Genomic DNA, 25,349 nt, shown 5'->3' on the forward strand with positions numbered 1-25,349 from the left:
CCGCTGGAGCATGGAGCCCGACATGGGGTTTGATCCCAGGACCCCGGGATCATGACCTGAGCTGAAGGCAGTCGCCCAGCTGACTGAGCCACCCACGCAGCCTGACATCCTGATTTTCTGAAGTAAAAGCTCTGTGGCTCTGGGCAAGTTACTGAGTCTCCAAGTCTGTTGGCTCACCCTAAGTAAGGATACCACCATCTGTCTCCAAGAGATCTGTGTGATAAGTATTGAAAGAGCAAGTACACACAGAGTGCTTTGCCTGCTACCTGATGCTGCCAGCCCTGTGGCTAGAGGCCCTTGTGTAGAGCTGCCCAGGTACACAGCTTCCCTTTCATTTTCATGCCTCCCACCTTGTCCCAGCTGACCCATCCACTCTAGAGAACACTGCCTTTTTAAAGTCTTCTCAGCTCTATAGCCCATGGGCACTGACATGACCTTTCAGCAACACCAAGAATGCACCCTTTCATTTGGAGAGGACAGAGAGGGATTGGAGAATCAAGGCCTCTCCCACTTGCTGCCTCTAGTCTTTAGCACCAGCTCCAGGAGCCTGTGGGCTGGGCTGGTCCTGCGCAGCTCCAATAGCTAGCATCTGTGTGTCAAGCCCTGGTGGAAGTGATGTGGAATGGGGCCTGGTGGAGAGAATCCAGGAGGAGAGGAGAAAAACTGCATGTTGTCAGCTGGGCTCCCAGACGGGTTTGTGACTGTGTCTCCATGAGAGTCTCATCTGTTCTGGTGGGGTGGACTCTAAAGCCTCTCTTTGTCCTAGAATTTTCTTCCCCTCATTTTTCTCTCTGGAGGAGCACTCATGGGGAGCCTGCAAAGCTGGAGCCAGCTCCAGAGCCAGAGGAGATTGGCCAGCCTGCCTCTGTTTTCCCTTGCGTAGTGATAGAGACCAGAGAGGAGTTTGTCCTTGAAAACTGTAGCATTTTCCCCTTTGGAATTTGGGGGGCTTGGTGATAAGTGCTTAGAGCCTGGGAGACCTGTTGCTACTGCCACTGCCACATCAGGTGAGTACACACTGCTGCATTCTGCTGGGCAGAAGCTGTCAGGCCTCGAAGCAGCTGGGAGGGCTGGGGAGATGGTGCGGGAGGACGTGATGGAGTCCAGCAAGCTGCAGGGAGATGCTGGAGCCACCCAAGATGAAGGGCAGTCATCTGACAGAGGTCCTTGCTGGCAGGTAACTGAAGACCTCGCCAGTAATAATCTACCCAGATGTGTAACATAGGTTGGTATTTTTTTCCACCTGTTTTCTTGTGGAAAAGCACATCTGACTGATGTGCTTAGCTGAGGAGCCGTTTTTCAGTCTATTGGCGTGTGGCATTTGGGTGAATGTGCTGTGTCTCTGGTGCTCATTCCAAACAGCTTCCCCTTGCAGGTCTTGTTGGTGCTGGGAAGCAAGCTGCACTGGTCTGCAGAAGGTGACTGGCTAGCTGCTGGGGGGAGGGGTAGAGGGATTTGTCTACTCTGGAGAAGCAAATTGTGAATATGAGGATTTGGGAGACAGGAAGAGGAGGAAGTTGTGAATACCATCTGGGAATTAAAAATAAAGATGCCCTTACCTGCTCTTTGCATCTGATGTTCTGAACTTCAGCTGGGTTCTTCTAAGAGTCCTTTGATGGTCATGTTTGTAATTCAGCCATATCTGTGGTCAGACAAAATTTGGGGCAGTAATGCATGTACAAAATGTTTCCCATCAGCAGCCTTTTCTAACTGTTTGGTATTAACTGGTTTTCGTTCTAATTGCTGTCCCTAGTCTTTTGCCTCACATGTGGCAAAGGGTGCCTTTCCTCTTTTCTGTACATTCCAGTGTGCGTATTTGGCCTTTTGGCCATAACAGCACCAGTTTTCCCCAGAGCATACTCAATATTTGGGCCTGTCTCAAGTCCTCGGATCATTGTAGATTGAGTCACCTCTTAGCCTCCTTCCCAGGGAAGAGATTGCTACCTCCTACCCATACTCTCCCCCTCCCCCATTCATCCTTCACTCTCCTCTGAAGGCTGCATTAAGAAATCACAATCTCTTCCACGGTAGAGGCAGCAAACTTTCTGTAAAAGGCCAGATAGTATTTTAGTATTTGTGGGCCATAAATTGTGTGCAGCTACTCAAGCAGCCTAGATAATACATAAGTGAATGAATTTTCCAGTAACAGTTTATTTACAAAAACAGTCAGTGGACCATATTTGGCTCATAGGCTATTGTTTATGGACCTCTGCTTTGATATGCCTCTGTGATTTCATTCTGCTCTACAAAGTAGTAAATGTAAGCCAGGTAAACGAACCCCCTAGAGTACTACTGCTCAGACTATCTAGTGTCAAGTCATTAAGTGGGCCTTGAAGAGGCATGGCATCCTGGACTGGAATGAAGGCTAAGGGCTGGTGAAGGGAGAGCAGATTGGGGCTTTTTTGCTAGCCCAGGACAGATCCCAATCCCTCCCAGTCACACCCTACTCCTACAACCCAGAAGACCCATGCAGTTGGCTCCTTTAGCAACCCGAGTGACAGGGATGGAGAGACCCTGCTGTGAGGTCCTTGCATAAGAGGCCATTTGTGACCAAGGGAAAAGCCACACAGGTAGAAGCTGTCAGTCTTCAGAGGAAGACTGTATCTCATCCATGGCCACACAGGAAACTGCAGTATAAAGCATGACTGCAATCTAGAATTCTTTTCAAACTTTGTATTCTGGAGAATTCCAAATATACAACCAGTCATCAAATCATGGCTAATCTTGTTTCATTTATATCCTCACTCCCTTTCCACTCTCCCCTGTTCTCCCCAGCTGGCTCTAAATAAATCCCAGACTGTTTCACCAGTAAGTATATCAGGGTGTATCTCTGAAAGTCATGATAGAGTCTAAAACTCTTGAACCCTATTCTTGGGCTCATTCACTGAGAACCGCCCTCGAGTGAAGACCAGCTCTCCTCCGGGTCTCCAGCCACACACACAGGTGTGGTGTGCGTATAAATTCTCTCTTCTCTGTATTGGCTGTCTCCTACTCCCAGGTCACAGAGGGTTTCTGTTTCATAAAATGGAGATAGAGTCACAATCTCTGAACATGTAGGAGACTTTGTGTTCCCACAGTGTTTGTTGGAGCTTCTGTTCTATTCTGTTTCCAGCAGGTTTTACATTTTTTATTTTTTTAAAGGATAAAGCTTCTTGATTTAACTAAAATGTTTGTGTTTTTTAAAGCTGCTTTACTTTTCTGGTCATTTTCCTTAACCAGAATGAACCTGTGTTTCTGGTCACCTCACAGTCTAACAATATGCTAGTCTAAGGACCATTCTCACCTCCTGCACTGTGACATCATGAACTGCCTGTGACAGCATGCCTGTGTGTCCCAAGTTGCCAGAAGTTCAAAGCCCTCTCTGCCCTGTTGAATTCAGGGCTCTCAGGAAGGCTTAGACTGCCACTGGTTTGTCCTGAACTGGGTTTGCATTTCACTTGGGTAACCCCGGCCCCTCTGTGATAGGAGAGTGCTGGAAGAGCAGAGTGACGAGGACCACCAGCCACTGAGGGCTGGAGAGGCGCCCCACAGGGCCCAGATTCAGCAGCAGCACTACGTGGGGGATTTGAGGCAGCGAATCCTAGCAGGACAGATTAGAGCCAAACAGGATCTGGAGTTGGACCAGGCGCACATCAGCCGGCAAATTAAAGACAGTAGGTGCCCACTGCTCACCATGTCTGCTTCACCTTCTCATCTCTTCATTTTCATGTTTCCACATCCTTCTGTATTCTCTCCTTTGTTTTCTTTGTGATATGATGGAATCTTTGGTATTAGGTGTTCTCTCCCCTCTTTTAGAAACCAGAGGCTCTTATGAGGGCTAGAAGCAAGATAAGGAAGCTAGCTTCCTTACTGCCCCTCAGAGTGATTGGGCCCCCTGCTCTTTCCTCACATGCACATTTATCCATGCTTTGCTGCCTGCCCCAGCATGTGCTAAGGCCTGGGAGCTTCTTTCCCTAGCCTTGTGGTAAGGGGGCTGGGTAGCTCTCAACCCACCACATCACCCCTGGCCAGCACTTTGCCTCCATTAATGTCCAGCCACAGCCAGAGGTGTCTGTGTCTAGGCTGCACGGGCAGGGAGGGAAGTGCTGACTTTCTCTCATGGGTGTCTTTGGTTCCCAGACCAGGAGTGGCTCTTCAGAGAAGAAACTTGGCCAGCTGGCTTGCAGCAGCAGCAGCAGCGAAACCACGTGGCAGAGAAAGAACTCGAGGCCTGTGTGCCACCTGGTGCTTGGCTTCAGGCAGATCCTGAGACTCCACTATCCCCACTGGTCCGAAGCCAGAAGAGGGAGGTGCGACTGCAACTTGGGCGCCCGAAAGTACTTCGGGCAGCACGGCGGGACATCCGGCAGCGAAGAAAGGCCTTCTTCCAGCTAGAGAGAATCATCAGCAAGCAGAGGCTGCTGGAGGCCCAGAAGGGACTGGAGCGGCTCACGGCATTGTGCTGGATCCAGGATGGCTGCACCCAAAAGCCCCCACACCGGGTACCCAGCACTGACGCCATGGTACCAGGGCCTCAACGTGGAAGCAGACGGACAGGTTGCAGTTCTTTGAGCCTCCGAAGGCTCTGCAGCCTGTACTTTCCCCACCTACACAGGTACAGCCAACAGTGGTCACCTGAGATCATTGACCGAGGTTTACAGCCTTGTTGCTCAGGAGGTGTTCTTTACTTCCCAGGGCCTCAGTTTCTCAGTCTGAAATGGAAAGATTTGCCTACTCCTCTCTTCCCCACCACTTTCCCACTCTTTTTTTTTTTTTTTTTTTCCCCTACTTTCCCCTCTTTTGACTACTCTTCTTTCTCTTTAGTGAGATCTAAGACTCAGGCTTTACCTTCTCCTAATCTGAGTGGCAACTCTTGTTGCTTTGGTGATATCTTACAAGTAAGAATCTCAGCCTCGTTTTTCACCTGCTTTTTAGACCCTGGCTATCCACGTACATCTCTTGTGTTTGTTCTGCCACCCCCTTCATCTCATGTCTCCTCACACCAGACTTGGTTCCTACACGCTTCCTCCTTTTCCCTCCCACCCGTCCTGCCACCCAAAGTGAGCTTCCTGACCTACCTTCCAACTGGTAAGCAAGTGGAAGGCTATCTTTCTGACCCTCGGGTCCAGTTTGGGAACTTCCTTTTTTTTCTCCTTCACTCCTTGCATTCGGTCAAGGTGACAATGGAGCAGGGGACTGTGTCTACTTCTTTATAACCTCCAGGCCCAGCTGGGCCTTGCCCATAGTATGTTTATAGTTCATGTCTGTTGGTTCTGTTTGCTCACCTCTCTGGTCTTCAGAGTACTAGGCAGGTACTAGGCAGGTTTTGTGGGGGTTTTTGGCCTTTTTATTAAAATTTTTCAAACATAAACTAGTTGAGAGGATAGTATGCCTGTCTCCCACATTCAGCAATTAGCAAGATTTACCATGCTTGCATTAATTTCCTTTCCTTTCCTTTTTCTGATGAAGTATTTTTTCTAAAGATTTTATTTATTTATTTGACACAGAGAGAGAGAGAGAACACAAGTAGGCAGAGAGGCAAGCAGAGAGGGAGGGAAGCAGGCTCCCTGCTGAGCAGAGAGCCTGATGCAGGGCTCGATCCCAGGACCCTGGGATCATGACCTGAGCTAAGGCTTAACTCACTGAACCACCCAGGTGCCCCTGATGAAGTATTTTTATTTTATTTTTATTTTTTATTTTTTTTTAAGATTTTATTTTTTTTTATTTATTTGACACAGAGAGATCACAAGTAGACAGAGAGGCAGGCAGAGAGAGAGACAGAGACAGAGACAGAGAGGGAAGCAGGCTCCCCGCTGAGCAGAGAGCCTGATGCGGGACTCGATCCCAGGACCCTGAGATCATGACCTGAGCCGAAGGCAGCGGCTTAACCCACTGAGCCACCCAGGCGCCCCATATTTTTAAAGCAACTCCTAGACATCGTGTGATTTCTAAAAAATAAGGGCTTTTCTTATAATCACATTGTCATTGTTCACCTAACAAATTAAGATCAGTTATTCAATATAATCTAAAACCTGGGCCATATCCAATTTCTCTGATTGCTTCAAAAATATTTACAGTTAGTTGTTAAAATTAAGATCCAAGTAGGGTTCACACACTGCATGTGACCTTTTAAGTTCCTTATAATTCTTTTGGTTTCATTTTTTTTTTTTTTAAGATTTTTATTTATTTATTTGACAGAGATCACAAGTAGGCAGAGAGGCAGGCAGAGGGAGAGAGGAGGAAGCAGGCTCCCTGATGAGGAAAGCCTGACATGGGGCTCGATCCCAGGACCCTGAGATCATGACCTGAGCCGAAGGCAGAGGCTTAGCCCACTGAGCCACCCAGGCGCCCCTTTTGGTTTCATTTTTATTTCTTCGTATCATTGATTTGTTAAAAGTGGATCAGTTCTGTAGAATATGCCACTTCATAGATTTGCCCATTTGATTCCTTGCAGTATCATTTAGATTGTTCCTCTGTTCCTCACATTACCTCTTAATGGAAGTTTTCCCTAAAGGCATGATTAGATTCAGATTCGGTTCAGTCCTTTTATAAGATAAAAAATTTGAGTGACAGAGTATAGCTGGGCCTCTTTGAAGCCAAGACTGTAGTCCACAGGTGCTTTTTGTACCTGTAGAGCTTTTCTCTGATCTCAAAGGCTAGAGGGGACAGTGACATTGTTGGCTTAGTCATTAACCTCTTTTAGAGCAAACTAAATGGGACTTTATATTCCCTCTGTGAGCAGGAAATAGGGACCTTTTATTTTCTGAACTGGCTTTTCTTTTCTCCACAGTATTTTCCTGAATCAGGATCCCTCCACCATGTTACCTCCTATGCCTGATCCTACTGACCAAGTATCAGAAAAAATTCCATCAGAAGAGTATTTGCCCCAGGCTGCTTCTTACCCTCCAAGGACAGGATACTTCAATAAGAATGCCCTCTATTCCTCAGGCAAGGGTCATCTCTGCATTGCTAAAGGGGCCTTGGCAAGGAAAGGAACCTCAGCGTCAGGCACCACCCTCACTGTGAGTTCTGAGTCTACCAGCATCCAGGAAATGAAAAGAGTGGGTAAGCAGCCCTGTTGGATGGTGTCCCAGAGCCTAACATCTCTGGATCATTCAGCCTACAAGCTAAAGCCAAGGGATGAGCCAGATGTACTCACCCCTTACACCTGTACCAGGAGGGGTAGGGAACCAGCAGACCCTGACCATACACGAGCAGGGTGGCGAAAAGAAGGGAACCTTGGGACCCACAAGACTTCTAAGGGAGCCTGTTGCATTTCCTCATGTCCCCGTGGGCCCAAACAGGCATCTGGGCATGGAAAGACTTTCTGGGTGGAATCCAAACCACCACCTCCAACCAGGGCATCAAAAAGGCAGCAGAGGGTTATGGTCAAAGACATTGCCAAAAAGTCCTCCTTTTTGCTTCCTGGCAGCCCTTTGAGGGGGCAACACATTGTGGGAGACCCAAACTCCACATCCTCACTCACAGATTTCAGCCCAAGTGTGGACCACATAAGAGAGAAAGATGGTGATTTATCTGATGCAGATAGCAGTTACTCTGTGGATTCTCTCTCTTGTGTCTACACCAAAGTCCTAATGAAACCACTAAAGCCAGAGGACCACCAGGAGAAAGAACAGGATCTCCCAGAGCCAGAGAACTCTGAAAGTGAGGATGGCCAAATATCTGAGGACTCACTGGCTGAGAAGGGGTATGAGAGCCCACCAGACAGCCCAAGGAGTAGTTATCTTCCCAATGGCCATGGCCACCACAAGGTCAGAGTGAGAGCCTCTATGAGGGGCTTCACTGAATCCTCAAACAGTGGACTATTCACCCAAACTAAAAGGAGCTTTTCCCTGGATAGCCTGCTTGATGCCCAGGAGGAACTGAGGGAAGATCAGCAAGAAGAGCCTTTCTTCAGTTCAGCTGATGAGATGCCCACAGAGACTTTCTGGCACCTACAGACCTCTAGTCTGCCCACAGTGGACCAGGAGGCAATGTACAACCTTGGTCCCATCAACCATGGAACAGGAGCCAGGCTGGATGCCATCCTGCCAGTGAGCAGTTCATTTTACCTTGGGCCCCCGCCCCAGCCCCGCTGTGAGCAACCAGAGTCAGAGGTAGAGGCAAGCTCCCCTGAACAGGCAAACATACTCCAAGGCCTGCAGCTTTCAAGAGGGAGCCCTCTGTTGTCCATGGATTCCTGGTTTTCCTGTGACTCTAAGATCAATTCCAGCAGCCCCTCAGGAATAGTGGGTTCTTTATGTCCAAGTCCTGATGTCCAGGAATCTCAGCCCTGTGGATGGGAGAAGCCTGGACACTGGCAAAATATGGAAGAACTAAAGCCATCAGGGGCAGAAACACTCCTGCCCTACAGCTCCAAACTGCCCCGAGGCAGTGCTGAGCCGCCCGGCCGTGTAAGCAGTGCGAACGCAATCCCTGCTTCTCATACTTCTAGGCTGTCAGTCTGGGGGTCTTACAGGCTTCTTCAGCCACAAGCTGCTGGCATCTTTCGGACCAAAGGTATCTCTGACACAGCCCAGGAGCCCAACCCTGAAGTATCCAACAACTCCAGTGTGCCAAGCGTTTTGGCTGCCTCTGCGGCCTCATTCTCTCACATAGGCAGCTCCCAGGAGAGGGACTGGGCTGCCCTTCAGCAAAAGTACCTCCTTGAACTGTCCCATCCTGTGTTGGAGGCTGTTAGAGAACCCAGGCCAGCTTTCTCCTCCCTCGAAGAAGACTCTGCCTCCTTGACCCAAGCTTCTGGCAAAGAAACAGATACTCTATTGCCATTTGGTTCTGGGGTATCGAGTAGTCTGGATTTCAACAACCTTCCTATCCATTTATCCAAAATTAGGTGTTTGAGAGCAGAGAAAGAACAGGACAGTTTGAGTGCTGAGTTAAAAGGGACTTCAGATTTCTTTATAACTAGAGAGAAAGAGGTGAGTCATAGTGGAACTTATTCAGCGGATGTAGAATCATTGACTTCTGGAACTACAAATGCACCAGTCTTTGCAGCAAACAAGATAGCAAACTCTATGACTGAAGCATGTGAAGTCAAGCAGAACAGCTTGGAAGAGTCTTCTCACAGTAGTGGGAAACCTCAACTGATCACTTCCTCTGATGAATACTTTTTACAGAGGAGCCCTTGTCACGGTCATGTCTCCATAGCCACTAAAAACCACTCGCTCCAGAGCTGGGCTTCTCTTAGGGAGAACAGTACAGGCCAGGAGGGGCAGTTCAGTCCCAGTGGCTACCCCTGCCTGCAGGAAGAGAAGGTAGACTATCAGGAGAGCTCCAGGGAAGTGGTTGGAAGACACCCAAGTGTTTCATTTGTGTCAGGTCCAAAGCGGTACCCTCACTCTGCCACCTGGAATCCATTCCCGTCTTCCTTAAAGCCACCTCCCTTGGAGACATTCTATGTGACCAAAAGCCGGGATGCCCTGACAGAAACTGCCTTAGAGATCCCGGCTTGCAGAGAATCAAGAGTGCCTTCTCCACCCCCAAGAGAAGCCTGGGGCTTTGGTCATGACCATCAGGTTCTCCAAAATATTTATTTGAAGAATAATTGGCCAGTGCTATTACAAAACCAGAATTCCAAGATTGCCTCATCTCAGCAGGTCACAACAGGGAGGCCATTTGATCTGAACACCAAGGAAGTTAGCAGAGATAGAGGGCAGGGCCCTGGAAATATTGAAGAAGAAAGCCATAATTCAATTTATTTTTTTGTTGCTCAGAACAGACATTTTCTTTCATCCACTAGCACAGAAGTATGTGAATTTGAAAATCAAGTTGGAATTTTAAATGAACACAGTCTTTCAGAGCGCAAGGAGGGAGAAAAGGCCACTGTACAGTCCTATTGCAATGTTTGCTCAAGCCGTTCTAGGTCTAGGAAGCCTCTCCTTATTTGTGAGTCTGAGGCAGATGAGGAAGAAGAGCAGGATCACAATGTAGTCCTAAGGCAGACTCAGGCCTTTGATATGAACAGACAGTTTCCTTCTGGGGCCAGGTCTGATTTCATCTACGAAACCATCAATTTAGCCCTTGACAAGGACATGCTGGGGGAAACTGCTATTTCTTTGCAGTCCAGATCAGTACATCATAGAGTAAGTGGCCCAAACATGATGGCCCTGGATGAGAGTCTAGCTCACAAGGCTGAGAGGAAGAATGAATCTGGGCTTCTTGGGAAAGCTCTCTATTCCAAAGGCCACTCAAAAGAGTTTAAGCTTCCACAGACAGAGTCTACATATGAAAGATTCCAGTCAGTTACATGCTCTCAGGAAAAAAACCTGAGTGAATGTAAGGGCCCTGGAAGGTCACAAGTAATGTTAAGCCCTAAAGAAGAACCTTCTGGAAAGAAACAAAATAAAAGAGTCAACAATGCTGATGAAATGGCCAGGCTAATTAGGAGTGTAATGCAGCTAGAAAATGGCATCTTGGAAATTGAATCCAAGCAGAATAACCAGCCAAATGCTTCCCACTCACTGGGAGTCAATAAAGAGTTTGTGTTCCAGGACCGGAGGGACCAGGAGATGGCTGACTATGTCCTGAGGCCAGGCAGCTTTGGAAACCACCTGTTTTTGAAGGGTCAACCATCTCTGAAACAGAGAGATGATGTTACCTTTAGGGATAACAAAGCTGGAGAAATGGAGGTTAACAGTAGCATTGGGAAAGGTCCCCGGGTTGAGAAAATCACCTTGTACCCCTTCAAGTCAAAGGAATGTGTAGAAGACAAGTTTGCAAAAGAGCACACTCTCCTAACTGTATTAGACAGACCCTCTTGGGACACGTGTGGTGATGTAGGGACATGTACAGCTGGCAGAGAGTTCGCAGACATTTGTGCTGATCCAAGAACCAAGGCATTGGCTGGTGCTCTGCCATTGCAGCTGAGCCCCAAGATGTCTTCTAAGAAGCAGGCCAAAGCAGGGAATGCATCTGCAAGCTCCAGAGGGCAGCCCTATGGCTTGGGAAGTCTTGAGGAACTGGAAGCTGTGGAAAGTTTTTGGGAAACCCAAGTTGCCAAATGTATAAGTAGTTGTAAGCAAGAGGGACCCAAAGTTCAAGGCAGAGTTGAGGAGATGGCTGTGCGAAGCGGAGGGAGCCTACAGGAGGAAAACACAGTGATCTCGTCAACTCAGAAACTTCGTAGCCCAAGCCGGCATTGTATGGGTACATCTTCCAGCCAGGAGACTGGCCCATTGCTGAGTCAGCCAGACTCCTCTGCAGTTCCTCATGAAGACCTGAGCAGTACCTTGTCCTTGAATTGTCCAAGGCTGCCAAGAGACTGTCTTCATGCACATGATACTGTAGGCATCTCTTCAGTTGATTATGTGCTGGATCCCACAATGTTGAAAATGCCTGACAGTCCCTTGGTAACTGGAGCAGGGTGTCAGAATCTGAGTGGAGAGCCCCGAAGCCACAGTCCTCAGGGAGATGTTAGAGGGGGCTCCTCCTTGGCACACACTGCTTGGTGTGGGTCTGTGACATCCATAGCCATGGGATCTCATGGTCAATCCCATGTATCAGAGAGCATTCCCCTGGCGGCAGAGGGCCACCGGTCAGCAATTACCCAAGACCAAGGAGAGGACCTCAGAAGCATCTCAATGGGCTTGAGTCCCAGAGAGGGTTTTGTTTCTGAAGCTGAGGCAGCTGTACAAAGAGGAACAGAAAGAACCAGATCCCTGAATAGGGTCTCTAGCTCACTTGAACAGAAGGCCCACTGCCTCTTAGAAGAGGATAACAGGCAAGGCCAGCAAGTGAGGCAGAAAGCAGAGAAGGAGGCTGAAGACCTCAGTTCTCCTAGTGGCCCTTTCTCAGCGCCTGTGTCCCTGCCAAGGGTGTCTCACCCAGAGCACTGTGCTCATACTTCCACGGGCCTTGCTGTGTTGGAGATCAGACAAGCAAAGGCCCAGGGAAAGCAGCTTCATGACTTTGGAGCTGAGGCCAAAATTCTTTCTTACTATGAGACTTCATTAGGACCTGAATGTTCTTCAGGGCCCCCGGGTGGGTCTCAGTGTCCAGAAAGGGGGGACCAGTTAGTGTCAGAGAGGACCAGGAATGAGGCTGAAGCAAAAGGATTTCATGTGGCATCTCTCTCTGCTACATCAGGACATCTGTTGACTAATGAGAGGAAATTTCCTCAGGCCACGCCCCTCCCTGCAGAGAGCTTTCAACATCCGCCCAACATGGAGACTAAAACAGGACCACAACGTCCCTCACAGACTTCTTCCCCTGCAGCCCCAACTCTAGGCAAAAGCCATTGTGCTGGAGAACTGAGACATTTTCTGGAAACTGGTGAGCGGTTTCTGTGTCACTCTTGTTCTTCTGAAATCACAGAGAAAAAGAAGAAAGCACCCCGAACACCTTCCTCTTCTGATCCTGTGGGCTCAGGCAGTTTTCCGTCAACAGTTATGGAGGACAGGAAGGAAATATCAGAGGAAGTAGTGACTCCCTTATCTTCTTGGGCCCCTAATGACGACCCTGGCATGATTCCTCATGGGGGAAATCAGTTAGCTCTGTGGGAGACTGCAGGGGCCGTGCGCCCTGGTGGTCAGGAGTGCAGCCCAGTGCATCAAGATCCTAGAATTCTAGATACCACTTGTGGAGGAGGTTCAGGTAATTTCTTAGTGGCTGCACAGGGAGGAAAAACAACCCATTTTGAAAGTCAGCTTGTGACCTGTGATGTTCAGAATTCTGTCAGCCTCTCAGTGCATACCCAGGACCACTCCCAGTGCCTTGAGGCTTCCATTGGCTTGGAAGAAGGGGGTTCAAATCCCAGACAGGCTACCATCCTGCCTAGAGCCCTGAGGAGTGTTAAACCAGAAGCTGCCTTGCAGCAGGGTGTGAAGTGGAAGGAGAATGTTGGCTGTGGGCTGGCAGAAGCCTACAATGCTGGCAGCGAGCATCCCAGACTGACTCCATTGCCAGATCAAAGACCTAGCTTGGGTCCTGGGGGAGTTCAGGAGCAGGCCCAGTGCAGGTGCCCACAGCAAACTTCCTTTTGTGTTGTCGTCTTAGGGAACATTGAAAGCAGCAGGACTCTTAGTGCATCTGGGGGACAGGAAGACAGCAGAACAACTCCTTGCAATCCTCAACCTGTTACTTCTCTTGCCTGTTTCTCACTACCCTCCACTTTACCGTGTCATAGGGATGGTGACCTGGGAAAGGAGAGTTCCAAGGCTGCCCCGCAAACTCTCCAGCCATGCTGCATAGTACCTTCCAGAGCCTGTGGAATGGATGAGAAAGGAGAGAGCTATACCAGGGAGCTTGAAGTGCTTTTGGCACCTGGTCTTGAGCCCAAAGGCATTCATAGAGAAATTGGGCCAATAAACAACAGCACTCTGGAGCCTTCTACTTCTGCCGCTGTCCTGTCTGTGGCTCAAGGGGACAGCTCCCCTTCTGTCTCTCATGTTGGGGCAAATTCACTGAGCCACTCAGTGGCCGATGGAAGCTCAAGGTCAGTAGAGTATGCTGAGAAAAAGGATGCCAAGAAGAAAGCCAGCACAGAGCTTGAGGCTGCCTTTTCCTCTGCAGGCACATGGTCTGAGCCACTGAAGATGTTTCTGGAAAGCTCTGGAAGTGACCAGAGTACACAAGAGTCTCAAACCAAACCAGAACCACCTTTAACAACTGAGAGACCTCACACCCTGGATTTAAGTGAAGGGTCTGTTGAGAGTGAGCTTCTGGGGGAACCACAGCATGGATATTTAGGAAATGCAATCCAATGCCTTCCAGAAAAGCCACAACTTTCCACTAAGTCCAGAGATCACAGTGGCTTGGATCCCCAAGCCACGTTTGTAGCAAAGTTAAAACACATCTCCAGGCAGCAAGCTGATGGGCCCTGGGAAGAGGAAGAGCAGCAGAGAGATCAGGCTTCAGGTGGTGGTAAAGAGCCTGCCCAGGGCAGGAATTCTCAGCCTTCGCATGAAGGTGGCTTAGACAGCTGTCAGATTAGAGGTGCAGGCAGAGAGGAGGCATGTGCAGCCAAGGCCTCTGTGTCTAAGCTCTCATCAGGCTTCAAAGACTCAACTAGCATGCCTTTGGAGCAAAGTGAAGCCCCACGACCCATACCCCCTAGCCCTGACCTGCCTGCCTCTGGCACAGAGCAGCCGGCTCCCCCCAGCAAGGGCTCACTTCCTGTGATTGCAGTTGTCTCTGGCCCCAAACACTCTAGGTCCTCCCTCAGACCACAGTTCTCTGTGATCAGCTCTTCCCGGTCTCTTCTGGAGCTGAACATGAGTGTGGAGCCTCCTTCCCCCACAGATGAATATACACAGGAGCCTAACAGATTGTGGTTTCCACATCCCAGGGACTATTTCTCAGGTAATTCAGCAGTGAGAACATCTCTGAAAGCTGAGGGCTGCGGTCAGAGAGCCTCATCTAACTTGGACAATAGCACTGCTGACCACAGGCCCCCAAAACCTGCCACCCCTCCTTACCCAAGGTCATCAGCTCTCTCTTGCATGCCAACCCCTGATTTCATGACCAGTTGGACATCTAATACCCTAGAAGAGACCTGGCAGGAAAGTCCAGAGAGACTAGGTGGCCAGGCCAGGCCAGAAAAGTGGCACTCCAAGGCAGACAAAGGAATGTTACACTTTGACTCCAGTGACATCCATCCCTACATCCTATCCTATCCAGAGGGGCTTGTGCAGATCGGCTGGAAGCAGTATGTGTTTGGCAATGCAGTGGATGTCTCCTGTGGCCAGACACCCCAGGGCCTGATACCATCAAACACGGCCCATTGTTCAAGCATGGACAATGGCCTAGAACACCAGAACTCTCCACTCTCCTCCCACATCAGCACCTCTGCCAATGCCCGGGACCTGTCGAGCCCACACAGTGTGGGAAATGCCCAGGGTTCATGTGAGGCCTGGGAAGTATGGGGCTCCTCATTTGCTTTGGGGAACCTCCACATCCTGAAGAACCCTGAAGGAGCAACCGCCAGTAAGGGTCCTGACAAGAGAGCCCAGTTCCTGGGCACCCCTGATGAAGCAGGCTGGCTGAGGAGGGAGCCCCTCTTGGCTGAAGGGAATGCTGCAGGTCCAGTAGATGAGATTACGCTGCTGTGTCCATCAGAGGCAGGTGGTCCTGTGGGACCATCCAGGATGGGCACCTTGGAGCAGGGTACACAGACCGTGGGGTGCAGTCTCCGCTGGAGCTCCACCGACCTCTCTGCTCAGCCAGAAGCCAATGCAGTGCCAGGCTCTGGTCTGGTCTCCTGGACCAGCATGCATAATCTGTCTCTCCACCTCTCACAATTGCTGCACAGCACCTCAGAGCTGTTGGGAAGTCTTTCCCAACCAGGTGTGGCTGAAAAGGAACAGAACATCAAGAGGGAGACCCCAGATGAGGTGACGCAGGCCCTTATGATAGATGGCTGTACTCAGACCACCATGGACAAGGGCATCCAAACTGACCTGGCCTTACCACCTCTGCACCTTCAGGCCCCAGAGGCCAACCCTCAGGAGGTCAACGTGGTCCTCGAAGTGCTGGGCTCAGATATTCCCACCATGTCTCAAGAGCAGGGCTATGTCACGGGGATACTTCAAAAGACAGAGGCAGAGGAAACAACATGGAAAATGGCAGGGCCTTCAGAACTTCAGGAAAAAAGCACCCACTTCAGGCCCCAGAGCGTTCCGGCACCCCCCATCATCCCACCTCAGGTTTCAGAAAGCTCACTTTGGGCAGAACCTCCCTTCTGTGAACCCTCAGGCTTCTCCTGATGACTCCCTACCTCCCAGTTCCCAGCCAGAGGATCCCTCCTGCCTGGCTGTTGGTAGCCCGAGCCTCAGTGGCTCCCAATCCCCAGAGCCCTGTCCCAGTGCTGCGGAGTCTGTCAGGGATCCTAAGGTCGAGAAGGAGCTGGGCACCGGAATGTTGTTGGTGGACAGGGCCTCCTCCCCAATCCTCACGCTTAGTGCCAGCACCCAGGGGTTAGGGCTCCCCGCAGATTCTTTGTCACTCATAGCCCCCTCAGCATGTCCTTTTGAAGGCCACCAGGAGCTTGTCTCCAGCCCAGACCTTGACACCTCCAGGCCTCTAGTGGATAATCATTCTCAAAGCACTGATGAGGCAGGTGGCTCCCAGCGAGTGGGGGTTCCATGTGGGGAAGGCAAGAGTCCCTTAGAAAGGAGCGATGGCAGGTCATTCCTTGAGATGAGCCCCCCAGGCAGCCCACCGCAGAGCCCACAACTCCCAGTCTGTTTTTTAGGGCAACTGCCTCAGCAGCTTCAGCCCAGGACCACCACCTTGGTCCAAAGCAAACTGCCACCACCCTCACTGAGGAGCATGAGTCAGAGGCTGGCTGATGGCTTTGTGCCAGAGGACCCAGCTTCCTTAGAGGACAGCCCAGTGAGCAGTAGGGGGCCAAGTCAATGGGAGAGCAAGACAGAAAATGGGGGTGAGAGTCCAGCATTACCAGTGGAGCCACAGCCCAGTCTGGACTTTCCATCTTCAAGGGGAGGCCTCCAGCTCCTCAGCCCCTGTCCTGTCTCCAAGTTGACTGATATAGCAGGGCTCCAGGCTTCCACTTTGGGCCCGACTGAGGCCTGCCAGTCTGAGGTGCCACTGTGCCCCACTTCCCAGGTGTGCAGGGCCCCTGACCCCCAGCATCATGGCCCGAAGGACTTCCCAGTGCATAACAAATTTCCTCGTTGGTGTGGGGTTCAGAATGGCTCTCCTGGGGAGCTAGGTGTGATGGAGTCACTGGAGACCAGATATGATCTGAGCTCTGGAGAGCAGGGACAGAAGCCCCTACAACCTCCTGATGACCAGAGCTGGGATCCTCAGTGGTCCCAGAGGGATCGGATCCCCCTGCAGTCTGGGGCGCAGAACCTCTCACTCAGCATGGAACTCACAGAAGCAAAACTGCACCGCGGCTTTGGGGAGGCAGATGCCCTGCTGCAGGTGCTGCAGAGTGGGACAGGGGAGGCGCTCACTGCTGAAGAGCCTGCGCGGTCTACCTGGGAGGAGCTCTATGCCCGGTAAGGGCCTGCAGCCTGGCGGGCAATGGTGAGAGGTGGGCTGGAGGAGAATCAGAAAAGGCTAATGGCTATACCGTTTTCCCCCGCTAAGCTCTGGGATCTTCTGGGGATCAGAGGTAGATCTTAAGATGGAGAAGGGCATTCAGGGCCAGCTTCAGTGAATCAGTCACATTTCGTCTCAGGCAAAAACAAACGATTGAGACCCTCCGGAGAGAAAGGGCTGAACGACTTCAGAACTTCCACTGGACACGGAGCCTCCAGCCCAACAGGGATCTCCACACCCGGGACCCCAACCTACCCAGCAGGCGCCGAGAATACCTGCAGCAACTGAGGAAGGATGTTGTGGAGACCACCAGGTGCGGGTGGACCCAGAACCCCACAGAGAGCAGGTGTGTAGGGTGACAGGGCTGTGGGGAGCAGGGCTTGGAGAGAGGAGGCTGCAGCTTTCTTGGACGGGAGTGATTCCAGGAGTGGGTCCCACGCTCCCGTGGGCAGGTGGAGGTGACTGTGGGAGAATGGGGCAAGAGAAAGAGGAGGATGTGGGAAGGCATAGGGTGGGGACAGGGGACAGGTCATGGGAGAAGGTGGGCAGAGTGGCTGTGACCTACCATGTAAGACAGTAGACCTGAGCCTCAAAATGCGTTGTAAAACCAAACTGTAGGCAAAGAGAGGATGGTATTGAATAGGTCTGGGATGAGCAGGCCAAGGCTGTCACCCACCTGCCCATAATGTTAAAGGGCATCTCTCCACCCTATGGTTTTCCTCAGGAGCCCAGGGTCGGCATCGCGGTCTGCTCACCCCGCCTCTGACATAGCACTGATGCTGCAAGAATACCAGCGTGCTCGCGAGGAGGCCAAGGTGGAGATTGCCCGGGCCCGGGCCCGGCTACGGGAGCGGACTGAGCAGGAGAAGCTGAGAATCCGCCAGCAGATCATCTCCCAGCTGCTGAGGGTGGGAAGTGGGACAGGCCGGTGATGTCAGGGTAGTCCTAGAGCAGATGTCAGACTGGGTCAGCCTTCACTGGAGCTGCCTCTGAGTCAGGATGTGGCAAATGGAGGAAGGTGTTGGACTCCTAGTACCAGCTCAAAGCTGTGCTTACTCTCTTTCCATGCCATCCTGCTCTGACCAGCTCCTGTCCCGAGGCCAGAGGCTGGGAGGAGGCAGCTTTGGTTTTTAGTTGGGGTAAGCTTGTGGGGAGGCCTAAGTGTTTCAGGTTGAGGTGGGAGGTGCTGGGAGGTGATGGGTGCTGGGGAGGTGAGGACTGGTGGTGTCGGGTGGAGTGGGTAGTGGGTAGGTTACACCAGAAGCTGGTTGACAGCCCCCTGTCCTTCTCAGGAAGAAGAAAAGCTGCATACCCTGGCCACGTCCAACTCCCTGTGTACCAGCTCCAATGGAAGCCTCTCCTCTGGTGTTACTTCTGGCTACAATAGCAGCACAGCCTTGCCAGACCAGCTCCAGTCCCCAGACAGTGTGGTGAGTAGGCAGATGCTAAAAGTGAGCCAGGGGCCAGAACGGAAGCAAGAGTTGGGGCAGGAAGTTCTCCCTCCTGGAGGCTGCTGCTGACATGAGCCCTTCTTGTGGATGAGAGGTAGTCTTTGGTTTTACCTTTAGTTTTGTCTCCTACTTCCTGTTTGTTCATCCAACAAGTGTTTATTTTGTAGGTAGTATTTTAGGCACTGGGGATATAGCAGCGAGGAAAACCATTCTTGGGCTAAGTATAGCTTATTTAGTGACTATTTAATCACCATCGCAGTAAGTTATATGAAGAAGGGGTACTAAGCCAATATAAAACGGGATCTGATCTAGTCTGGTAGGTCAACAAAGATAGTCTGAAGAGGGTGCCTTTAAACTGAGATCAGGAGGGGTGAAAGGCAGTTAACAGAAGAGGTTAGTGCTGGGGGGTCAGGTGTCAGGAGAGTGACAGTCTTCCAGGCAGAGGGCTTGGCAAGTGAGGCCATGAGGGAGGAAGAGTTGGAGGAACTAATAGAAGGCTGGTGTGGCTGGAGAATAGTGAGACAGGAAAGGGAAAAATCACATAGACTGTTGTGAATTCTGGCCCTTTTAGGATCCGTGTGATCATGTTACTTCCCAGAAGCTGCTGTAAAGCTTTGAAGCAGGGGAGCAGGATGATGAGATTACAGGAGAAGGGGGCAGAGCAGCTGTGGGTAGAACCCAGTGAGAGTTGCCTATCGCCTTGTCAGGAGCCCTGGCCGTGAAGCCGAGCACAGAGAGTGCTGTGGACAGAGAGCATCCCCAGGACACAGGAGCCCATTGCCTGTGAGAGGAGGGTACAGGGTAGAGCTGGGAACAACACACACTTCTGGCTTGAGTAGCTGAGGGGGCCGTGATGGCGACAGTACCTCGGAGCATTGGAGGAGGACAGGTTTTGTGGGGAGGATCGTCAGTCTGGTTTTCCTGGGTTTAGAGTGCCTGTGAGAAATGCGAGGAGAGCAGTTGGAAATATAGATATGGAGCTTAGGGGTAAGATCTGGCTGGGATATAAAATTTGAAATTTGTTTTATATTAAACTTCACATAGTAAAAATAGTATTCAAACAGTAGCAAAGGACATATGATATCAAGTTCATCTTCCAGTCTCCTGTTTTCCCTCCCCCGAAGCAGTCACACACCAGTATGGGGTATATTTCCAGAGGCATTCTGGACGACATTCTATGTTTTAATATCTATAAGAGTGTGCATATCTTTTTCTTTAAATTTTCTTTTTTTTTTTAAATTTTCTTGTTTTTTAGATTTATTTTTCTTTCTCTTTAAAATTTTATTTTTTGTTGTATATTTTATTTATTTATTTTTGAGAATGTGTGTATATTTCTAAAGTATATGAATGACAGCATACTGTATATACCTGCTTTGTCCCTTTTCATCCTGAGGAATGTCTTTCGGACAGCACTGCACACTGGCAAATCTGCTGCTGACTCGTCCTTTTTAACGGCTGATACAGTGTTTCCTTTTTCTCTTTGCATGTTTATAAATGTCATGTTTTTGCATAGATAATCTATCATATGGTATTTCTACCATTCATGTGGTAGAAAAGACAAAAAATATGGACATCTGTAAAGATATATAGGGCAATACCTGTTCCCATTGCCTGAGAACCTGGTCCTCCTCCTTCACTGACACCTACTCCCCCTCGCCCCAAGGCAACAGAGCTGTTGCACAGGGGGGCTTGAATTCAGTCTTCTGCTGTTATGAACAGTGCTGCCATCCATAACTTCGTGCGTGTGTCATTCTGTACATGTGCAAATATACCTAGAAGTGGACTCAAAAAGTATATGTATTTGAGATCTTAATATTGACAAGTTTTCCCTCACACAAATGTACCAATTTATACTCTCACCAGCAATAGAAGAGAGACACGTTACTACCCCCATGCTCTCACCAAGTTGTTATCAAAATGTTTGATTTTTGCTGAGCTATCTGTTCATATCTTTAACTCATTTCTCTAATTTTTTCTTACCAATCTCTGGAGTTCGTTTGGCAAGCTAGCCCTTTGTCTGATAGGAATTATATTTGTTTCTGTTCTTGGTTCTCTTCTGACTTTGCTTATTGTATTTGGAGCCATTCAGAAGTTTTTATCAGTTTTTCTCTTAATTGTCTATGTTCTGATCATAATTAGAAACACATTCTTCATTTGAAAGTTGCAAAGAATTTCTCCTGTGATTTCTTCTGGAAATTACATGGCTTTATTTTTCATGTTTAAATCTTTGATTAAAAAAATAAATTTTTGTTCATTTTGAAAAAATATGGGTGCCTGGGTGGCTCAGTTGGTTAAGCGACTGCCTTCAGCTCAGGTCATGATCCTGGAGTTCCGGGATCGAGTCCCGCATCAGGCTCCCAGCTCCACGGGGAGTCTGCTTCTCCCTCTGACCTTCTCCTTGCTCATGCTCTCTCTCACTGTCTCTCTCTTCTCTCAAATAAATAAATAAAATGTTTAAAAAAAAAAAAAAGAAAAATATATGTGTGTGTGTGTGTGTGTGTGTGTGTGTGTGTAGTATAAGGTGGGATCCGACTTCATTCTTTCTAGATGGCTATCAAGTTGTCCCTTTAACATTTGATAGTTCCTCTGGACAGCTCATCTCTACAAGCTTAGGATGCCAACTTTTCTTATATAAGGTTTATAATGTGTTTTACTCCCGGTTCTTCTTTTTCTGAGCTTTTTTTCCCTTAAATTTATGTATTTGAAAGAGGGCAGAGCGAGTGAGAGAGAACTCGAGTGAGGGGAGTAGGCAGAGAGAGAGGGAGAAGTGACTCCCCCTGAGCAGGGAGCCCGATGTGGGGCTCAGTCCCAGGACCATGACCTGGGCTGAAGGTAGACACTTAACTGGCTGATCCACACAGGTTCCCTTTTCTAGAGTATTTTTTCTTGTTTACTTTTTATATGAGATTTAGAATTAGCTTAACTAGTTCATTTATAAAAACTTGTTCATATTTTTAATGGGACTTTGTTAAATTTATAAACTGATTTATATTTATATTTATAAACTGAGATTTAGGGAGAAATCTCATCTTATGTGATGGAATTTCCTAACCAAGAACATAGTAAGTTCCAGCCACCTTTGTGTGTTTAATATTTCCTTGACATGTCTCTCAATTTCTTGTCAGATTTATTCCTAAGTGTTTTATTTTTTGTTACTGTTGTAACTGTACGTGTTTTATGTTATTTTTGTTACTGTTGTTTTGCCTTTATATCTTCCGTATGGTTGTTAATTTGTATGTATGAAAGGCATTGATGTTTATTTTGTGTGTCCATATTGTTTTTTGGTCTGTTCTCTAGATCTGTACTAATACAGTAGCCACCATCATAGGTAAGCTATCTTATTTTAAATTTAATTAGAATTGAATCATAGCTTTTGCTCTTAAGTCACACAAGCCACATTTCACATGCTCAATTACTACACGTGGCTAGTGGCTACCATACTGTAGAGCCCTGCTTTCGATTTTTTTTAGGCATAAAACCACATAATCTGCAAGTAGAGATGGCTTCCCCATTTCCTTTCTAATTTTTGTACCAGTATTTTCTTCTTCTTTTCTAAGTGCATTACCTAGTATTTCCAGCATAAATAAAATCATAGTGATGACAGTGACCATCCTTGTCTTATTCCAGGCTTTAGTGGGAATGCTTCCAGTGTTTCCCTATGTAAGCTGGGTGCTAGTTTTTGAGTTGAGCTAGATCTATTTGGCAGTACTAAGTAAGTATCCATCTATTCCTATTTTACAGAGCATTCTTATATGGAATGGTTATTTCATTCTTTGGAGATGATCATCTGATGGGATAATATTGAGCCATTCTTACAGTCTGGAATCAATCCTATAATACATTGTGTACTTGTGCATATGCTCTATTATTTTAATGTAGTGTCAGAGTCTATTTGCCATGTCTTCAGGATTTTGCATCAGTATTTATGACTTTTTCCCCTGTAGTTTATGTTTTTGCAATAAGTTTCAGGTTTTGTTATCAGTGTTATATTTCTTTTTAGGAATAAAATGTTCAGGAATAGTTAAAAAGTAATGAAACTTTATACCTATTAAGTTGTCAAAAATTAGAAAGTCAGATGTTGGCAGGACTTTTGGGAAATAGGAATCTAATAAGACTTATAAAGTTCTTATGATCCAGCAATGCTTGCATAGTTTATGAGGGGACATGTATGAAATTATTAAAGCATTGTTTGAAGTGATAAAGAGTTGGAAACCATTTGAGAATCCATCATTGGGCGAACGGATAGATAAAATGTGGTTGATATGGGACGCCTGGTGTCTCAGTTCGTTAACCGTCCAACTCTTGATTTGACCTTCATTCATGATCGCAGGGTTATGAGATCCACTCCACACTGGGCTTGGAACTTGCTTGAGATTCTCTCTCCCTCTGCTCTTCCCTGCCCCTGCCCCAGTACACGCATGCTCTCTCTCTGAAAAAAAGGAAGTGGTCTGATGAGATCAGGAGTTGATAAACAAGGCTCTTTGGCCAGACCAGGCCCTCTGCCTGATCTGATTTTGGTAAATGAAGTTTTACTGCAATACAGCCTTGCCTATTTATTTATATGTTGTCTGTGGTTATGTTTATGTTCTAATAGCAGAACTCTGAGTAGAGGAAACTACTCAAATGGTCCACAAAGCCTCAAACACTATCTAGACCTTTGCAGAAAAAGTGTGCCAGTCCCTGGTTGAGATTTTTTTTCTTTTGGAGTTTTTATCCTAATTTGTTAATTTCTGCTTTAAAAAAATTAATTCCTTTTTCTTGTGATAATTTCTAAGTCTTGTCTTGTGGTCAGTAGTTTTGTGGAATGTGTTTGCTATTTTCTCATGATTAGATTGAAGTTATGCATTTTGTCAAGAATACCACAGTAACGATGTGCCCTTCTCATTTGGGGTTGCTAGATAAAACAAAGAAAAACACAGGACATCTCTTAGAGTTTTAGACCAACAACAGATGGTACTGTTGTGTAAGTCTGTCTCCTGCAAATGCTGTATCCTTAGTACATTATAGCAGAGGCTGCTTGATGTCAATATGTCCTGTTAGTGGTGTTAACCTTGAAGTTACAGTGATGTCTAGGAGCTGTCCACTGAAAGTTACTATTTTTCTCTTTATAATTAGTAAACATTTGGCAGAGATACTTTTAAACTATGCAAGTATCCTGCTTTTCCTCAAACTTTTGCCTACTAATTTGAGCATCCATCAGTGTATTTTGTTTGAAAAAAAATTATTACTGTGGTTTTCTTTTAAGATTTTATTTATTTGACACAGAGAGAGAGAGATCACAAGTAGGCAGAGAGGCAGGTAGAGAGAGGAGGAAGCAGGCCCCCCACTGAGCAGAGAGCCCAATGTAGGGCTCGATCTCAGGACCCTCGATATCATGACCTGTGCTGAAGGCAGAGGCTTAACCAACTGAGCCACCCAGGTGCCCCTTACTGTGGTGTTTTAATGGCAATTGTGTATTTCCCTCATTTCTTCTACATTTATTAATTAGAATTTTTCTGTAAGGAAGTATTCTTCTCTCCTATTTATTCAGTTATTTAATTTGTTCAGTTTTTGACTCATATATATTTTATTCTGTGGGTTATAATCTAATAGTAGCATTTTAAAAAAAGATTTTATTTATCTGACAGAGCGAGCAAGCGCAAGCAGGGGGAGGGTCAGAGGGAGAAGGAGGCTCTCTGCTGAGCAGGGAGACCGATGTGGGGTTTGATCCTAGGACCATGGGATCATGACCTGGCTGAAGGTAGATGCTTAACCAGCTGAGCCACCCAGGTGCCCCTCTAATACTATCATTATTTCATTTCTCAGATTGTTCCAGCTTTCCTTATTTGTAGTTCTTTCACATTGAGTCTTGTGCCCTTATATCTCTCCTTTTTTTGAGCACTTCCTTTAATTCATTTTTTTGTTATAATTCATTGTCTTTTAGTACATTCACAGAGTTATGTATCCATCACCACAATCAGTTTCAGAATATTCTCATTACCTTAGAAAGAACCCCCGTGGCCATTAGTCATCACTCCCCAAACTCATCATCCCTAGCCCTGGGTAAGCCCTGCTTTCCTTCTCTATGGATTTGCCTGTTCTGGACATTTTGGTCCCTTGTGACTGGCTTCTTTCACTTGGCACAATGTTTTCAGGGTTGTGTTAATTTCCTAAGGTTTCTGTAACAAATTACCATAAACAGGGTGGCTTAAAACAACAGAAATTTATTTTCTCATAGTTCTTAAGGCTAGGAGTCTGAAATAATGGCATCGACTTGGCCATGTTTCCTTTGAAAGCTGTGGGGAAAAATCTGTTTCATGCTTCTCTCTGGGGTTCTGGCCGCTGCAGGCAATCCTTGCCTTACAACTGTACACTCCTACCTCTGCCCCTGCCCTCAAATGGCATTCTCTCTGTATGTCTTGGTTGTCTTCACTGCTCTTCTTAAAGGACATGAGTCATTGGATTTGGGGCCCACTCTAATCCCATATGACCTCATTATAACTTGATTACATCCAGTGTAATCCAAACAGGGTCACACTCATAGAGGTCAGGGGTTAGGACTTTTGGAAGACAGTAACTCAACCCACCAGGTTTCTTCTACATTGTGGCATGTATCAGACTATCATTCCAGTATAACCAATAATAACACATTGTGTGAATAGGTCACATTTTACTCATTCATCAGTTGATGGACATTTAGATTGTTTTTACTTTTTGCCTATTCTGAATAATGCTGAATAATGCTATTCTAATAATGAACATTCACATCTAAGTTTCGGTGTGGGAACTGTGTGTTAGGTCTGTGGGAAAGAACTACAAGACATCTGTCTGCTGTAAAACTATGTGAAAGACCTAATAGATTTTTAAAATCTTGGGTATGGGTGTTTCCCAACAATCTGTGCAATTCTAGGGTGT

General features: G+C 47.7%; 1 protein-coding gene across 1 annotated transcript in view; it reads left to right on the forward strand.

Moving 5' to 3' along the window:
* Window positions 1-25,349, forward strand: part of STARD9 (StAR related lipid transfer domain containing 9) — a 125,103-nt gene that overhangs the window by 89,131 nt on the left and 10,623 nt on the right. The window contains 7 exon segments of the mRNA XM_047738251.1: window positions 3,469-3,653; window positions 4,120-4,594; window positions 6,770-15,620; window positions 15,622-16,961; window positions 17,144-17,317; window positions 17,729-17,912; window positions 18,297-18,434. Coding sequence (XP_047594207.1) covers window positions 3,469-3,653; window positions 4,120-4,594; window positions 6,770-15,620; window positions 15,622-16,961; window positions 17,144-17,317; window positions 17,729-17,912; window positions 18,297-18,434 — 11,347 coding nt within the window.

This window comes from Lutra lutra, chromosome 7 (genome assembly GCF_902655055.1).
Source record: "Lutra lutra chromosome 7, mLutLut1.2, whole genome shotgun sequence".
Classification (NCBI taxonomy): Eukaryota; Metazoa; Chordata; class Mammalia; order Carnivora; family Mustelidae; genus Lutra; species Lutra lutra.